This window comes from Cariama cristata, unplaced genomic scaffold (assembly GCF_000690535.1).
Source record: "Cariama cristata isolate BGI_N322 unplaced genomic scaffold, ASM69053v1 scaffold22912, whole genome shotgun sequence".
In the NCBI taxonomy this organism is placed as follows: Eukaryota; Metazoa; Chordata; class Aves; order Cariamiformes; family Cariamidae; genus Cariama; species Cariama cristata.
Window position 1 is genome coordinate 23,445 of NW_009602462.1, and position 4,714 is coordinate 28,158.

The window sequence follows — 4,714 nt, forward strand, 5'->3', positions numbered from 1 at the left end:
GGGGGGTGTGGTGGTGGTGGTGGTGGAGTGTCTTTTAAAGCAGCGATATTGTAGGTGTATTGTTCAGAAGATGTGTCAGGTTTTAGGTTAAAGCTCACACCGAGTTTGTTTTTAAAGTATTTCTGTACAATTATTTTTACCCTAGGTGCCCTGAGCAGAACAAGTTAGGTGCTAAACACTGGGTGTCAGTGTGGAGGGAGACAGAAGTAGCAGACATGGGAATGTTGCATCTGGGAGAGTTTGATGTTATGCCCCACCTCAGCATGAAAGCAGGGTATCGGGATGGGGAGAGAAGATGACACAAAGGAGAAAAGAACAATCCTTCACTTTCCAGTGACAAAATGCACCTTAATGTCTGTAATTCCAAAATTTTGGGATGTCTCCACCAAACCCTTATATACACACTTTCTCAGAAGCACCTTTTCTTCTGTATTTCTGCTTTGAGCTTACCTACAGATGCAGCCATAGAAACTAAATCAGGCTCCTCTGGGAAGGTATGAGACAATATGGAAATGTGACTTGACATTTACATTTTCGGGGATGTGGTTCTATTTCTCTAAATTTTCCTAACACAAAACATAAATCTTTTCCAATATTGGTGTTTAATTGAGATGTAAAAAATAAATGATAGCTGGTTGCATTTAAGTGCTATAAATTGTACTAAGTAATCTATAGTCTGAAAATTAGAATGGGAAACGCTAGTGTCTTCTAGGCAAGCATTACTCTCAATAAGGTAGAACAGGGTCCTGCACCAGCAAAGGATTTCTTTTTTCCCAGTTTAAGCTTCTGTAGTAAATGTTGCAGTCCTACCAAGAAAGTTAACACACACCTGGTTCCACTGAAGTCAAATAGGTCTCTGTTCAAAAGTGACAGTAACAAACTGTATTTACTCCTAATTGCTATTGCAAATTGCTAGAATTTTAAAAAAATTAAATTCTGGTATATTCTTTTACATGGGTGCATTCTCAGGCACAGGTACCTATCTCATCAGAATTTAATGTGTTTTTCTGGTGCTGCATTCAGAAGGAAAAGCAAACTATCTGTGAGATTTATTGTGAATTACTTTGTAAACAAACTTATTGAGTCTTGCTGTGCTAAAAGATGTGTGTGCACCTGTTTGTGAAAAAGCACTATCTAAATCTGGGGTTCATAACTGATTGCTGCAGTAAATATTGTCTTAAAAAAGCCATTTGATGGGAATCCTTATTATCAGTCATTTGAAGTTAGGATAATTTGTAGTCTAATACTATCCTTTTAAGAAGAAGGTAGTATGAGGTTCTGTGTTGGCATTTTTAAATATCAATACACAGCAAGCTGAACCTGAAAATACCAGTGAAGTTATAGTACAATGTAGTACAGACATATGTACTAATGAATAAGTTTCCTGCTTTGGGTTCAACAAAATCTCTGGTTCAGAAAATGTTAAGAATAATAATCTAAACCACACATAACCTCCTAAGCATACATTTTGTTAACCTTTGCAATTTAGTCTTCCTCCTCCTCCTTTCTGCTGTGTTCTCAACTTCTTTATACCTTTCTTAGTTCTGCATTTCAATACAGCAAGGCCTTGGGATAGACATTTCATAAGCACCTGTGTCTTATTAGGATATGTGGTAGTCTAATACCCACAAATTTTTTATGAATTTTAGGTTTCTAAGGTTCTTAAATACTTTGGTATATTTAGCCCAAGTCTCTGAAGAAAACATAGACTGGTTTCTATATTCCACCAGCATGATGGAGACCTATTCCTGGCTGGAGCCTCTTAGCTTAACAAGTAATAATTCAAGGCCACTGTTGACCTTTTACAATTACCACACTAAACCAGATAGTTCAAGTAAAAGAGCAAGCTAATTGATACTCTTTGAACCAGAGCTTATGATGTGTTTTGCAATATCTTGTGTTTTCAGAAGGCTTAAAAGCAATGTAGTTGTGTTTGGATGTAAGCAAAATTAAAAATGCCTATATAGAAGCTTAAAGTATCCTGATATTTAAACTTACAGTGACCTCTCAGCAGCATAAAAATAGTCCTTTAGGAAACATATTCATGTCAGCCACTGCTAAATCTGAACAGAAGGTGAATTCCTTTTAAGCCTCTAGAAATACATTCCCAGTACTGGCCTGCTTTAGCAACACATCCAGGAAATTAAAGTTGATCTCTGTCTTATCAAGAGGGGACAAGAAAGGTTGGAATTCATGAGCTTTTAGAGAGGTGAGCTGATTCCTTCTTGCAGTTAGAGTGACTGAACAGTCTGCAGCCATCGCTGTGTAAAAGGAAGAGTTGGTTTCTTGGATAAAATATTGCCAAGCCATTCAAGTTGGTGGCTAAAGAGACCACTGCCCTAAACTCCATCTAAAATCTAATAAAGCCCACTGAAAAACCTTAAACGTCATACAGATCTAATGAGGGAACCGTTGAATTCACAGCACTGCAAAATATTGAATCATTGACAGTATCTTCTTTGTCTTGCTGCTGGCACAGACAGTGATGGAGAATGGAAGAGTCTAGAGGAAACAGCTCACTCACCTAACCAAGTTCAAATCGTAAAAGATCGGCTTAGATACCTTGCTGCGTGTGGCACTAAACTTTTTAAAAGACACAGTTCTCAAGGACAGAAATGCTTTCATTAGAACAAGTCTACCTGTAAGGCTCTCAAGTGTCAGGATTTTTCCAACATGCTTGCGTCTTGTACATGCAGCCAGGCTGCCATTCAGGCATTTAAATGAAAGGATTATATTTTCATGTGACCAGCACCCATTAGAATTAGGTTTCTCCTGGGGAGTTGCTGTCCACTGATCTATTTTGAAAATTTGCATCCTCATTTCATTTTATGTGCCTGGTTGGAAGTTTTTGTGTGCTGAGCATTTTTGCCAACTCTGGGGTCTTGTAACAGTAGTCAGCATGCAGTTGAGAGGAAATATTTGCATCTTGTAACAGAGAAAATGCTCAGTGAGGTTTCTTCATATGTTAAGATGTAATAAAGTTAAGTTAACCCTTTTTTGTTTCTTTTAATATTTTCAGGAGTCAATTATTACAGCAATATCATTAATAACCTGGGAAATGGCATCCTGCTCCCTGTATCACTTTGGCTTACCTCAGTCCTTAGAAGATGAAGGTGGCTGGAGATTTGAAACGATCATTGAGACCTTTGATATTCATGCAAAGCATTGCTTCAGAACATTTGGAGACTGAGTGATCACTATTAATGAGCCTTATGTCGTTGCTATAGGTGGTGGTGGAAAAGGTATAGCCCCAGCATTGGTACCAGAGCTTACAAGGCAGCTTATAATGTGATAAAAGCTCATGCTAAAGCATGACATAGTTGCGATAAGATACTTGGAGAAAACAATGTGGACTTGTGTCTGAACTCAGATTGGTAGAACCTCTACAAATTCTGTAGCAGATGAAAAAGCAACTGAAGAATACCTGTCCTTTACCTTAGGTGGGTTTGTCAGGACAATATTTACTGATGATGAGTATCCAGCCATCACAAAGTCCTAGATTTCTGCAATGCATTCAAAGCAGGGTTACTTACCATCAACGCTTCTGGAATTCACTAAAGAAAGGACGGGTACTTCTGACTTCTTTCCCCTGAACTGTTAAACTTAAGACCAATAAAACACAGGCAAGAGACGAAGTGTTTCAATGGACTGTGAAGCTGAACAAATAATGGATCCTTCTTGGGCTCTTGCAATGGGCTGTAATACCATGGGGTTTTCACTACCTTCTGTGTTATATCAAGGAATGACCTAAGGCTCACAGGACCATTTTACCACTATTAGCTGGCCCATGAGGAGACCTGAGAATTCAATGAGTAATACTGCTCATTTGTATTTTTTTGAGAAGCCCGTCTGGATGGCATAAGACATTGTACAAGATATAAATAAACAAGTCACCTTGGGATTCTTAATTTAATTTTTGCATGTTGGCTATAAAGAGTAGAAGCCTTAGTGATTTCCTATTGCCTTTGTACTTGATAGCTATTTTACAGTTTGAAATGACACACCAGTGTTATATCGTCTTTTGAACTCCAGAAATGTTCTTTCTGATGCAGCAGTAGGGCTTTCCTGGCATGCATCTACTCCTGGCAATGGGACGTGTGGTGACTGCCAGTACCAAGGGGTTAAGGAGCAGTGACAATAAGCAGATGATAATGCAGGAGGGATATTTTAGTCTTCTCATTAAAATAAGTCATTTCACTGTCTTCATGGATATTTGCACAGTTTTGCTTTTCCATTGTTAGTCATAAAAGGTCAGCTCATGGAAAATTAAGTTAATAGGGTCAGTGCAATTTGATGAAAACTAGTTTTAGTTTGTAGCTTAGAAAAGATAGAGGGTAATGCATCTGATTTTATGGGCTTTCTTACATCTGTTCTGAATAAAACTTCTGCTCTCTTGTGCTAGGATACATGTAATAACCCTATAATTTACATCACTGAGAATGGGTTTTCCCAAAGTGACCCTGCTCTACTTGATGACAGTCAACGATGGGAGTATATCAGGCTGATTTTACAGGAATTTTTAAAAGGTACCATTTAAAAAGATGAAAGATCAATTGTGCAAACTTAATATAATTTTACTTTGTGCTTATTTGCATTCAGCAATGACCAATGATTCTTGAAGCCAAAACTCATGTAAATCAGAGTAAAGTGATGTGATTAAGAAAAAAAATATGTTTAGCTGAAAAGAAAGCAAGTTGTTTTAATCCCGCTCCCC

General features: G+C 37.8%; 1 protein-coding gene across 1 annotated transcript in view; it reads left to right on the plus strand.

The window, feature by feature from the left end:
* LOC104157450 (cytosolic beta-glucosidase-like) overlaps window positions 1-4,526 on the plus strand; it is a gene marked incomplete at its 3' end in the record, with an annotated part of 23,903 nt that extends 19,377 nt beyond the window's left edge. The window contains 5 exon segments of the mRNA XM_009694778.1: window positions 3,020-3,068; window positions 3,070-3,242; window positions 3,399-3,492; window positions 4,033-4,120; window positions 4,403-4,526. Coding sequence (XP_009693080.1) covers window positions 3,020-3,068; window positions 3,070-3,242; window positions 3,399-3,492; window positions 4,033-4,120; window positions 4,403-4,526 — 528 coding nt within the window.
* Window positions 4,527-4,714: the final 188 nt, after the last annotated feature.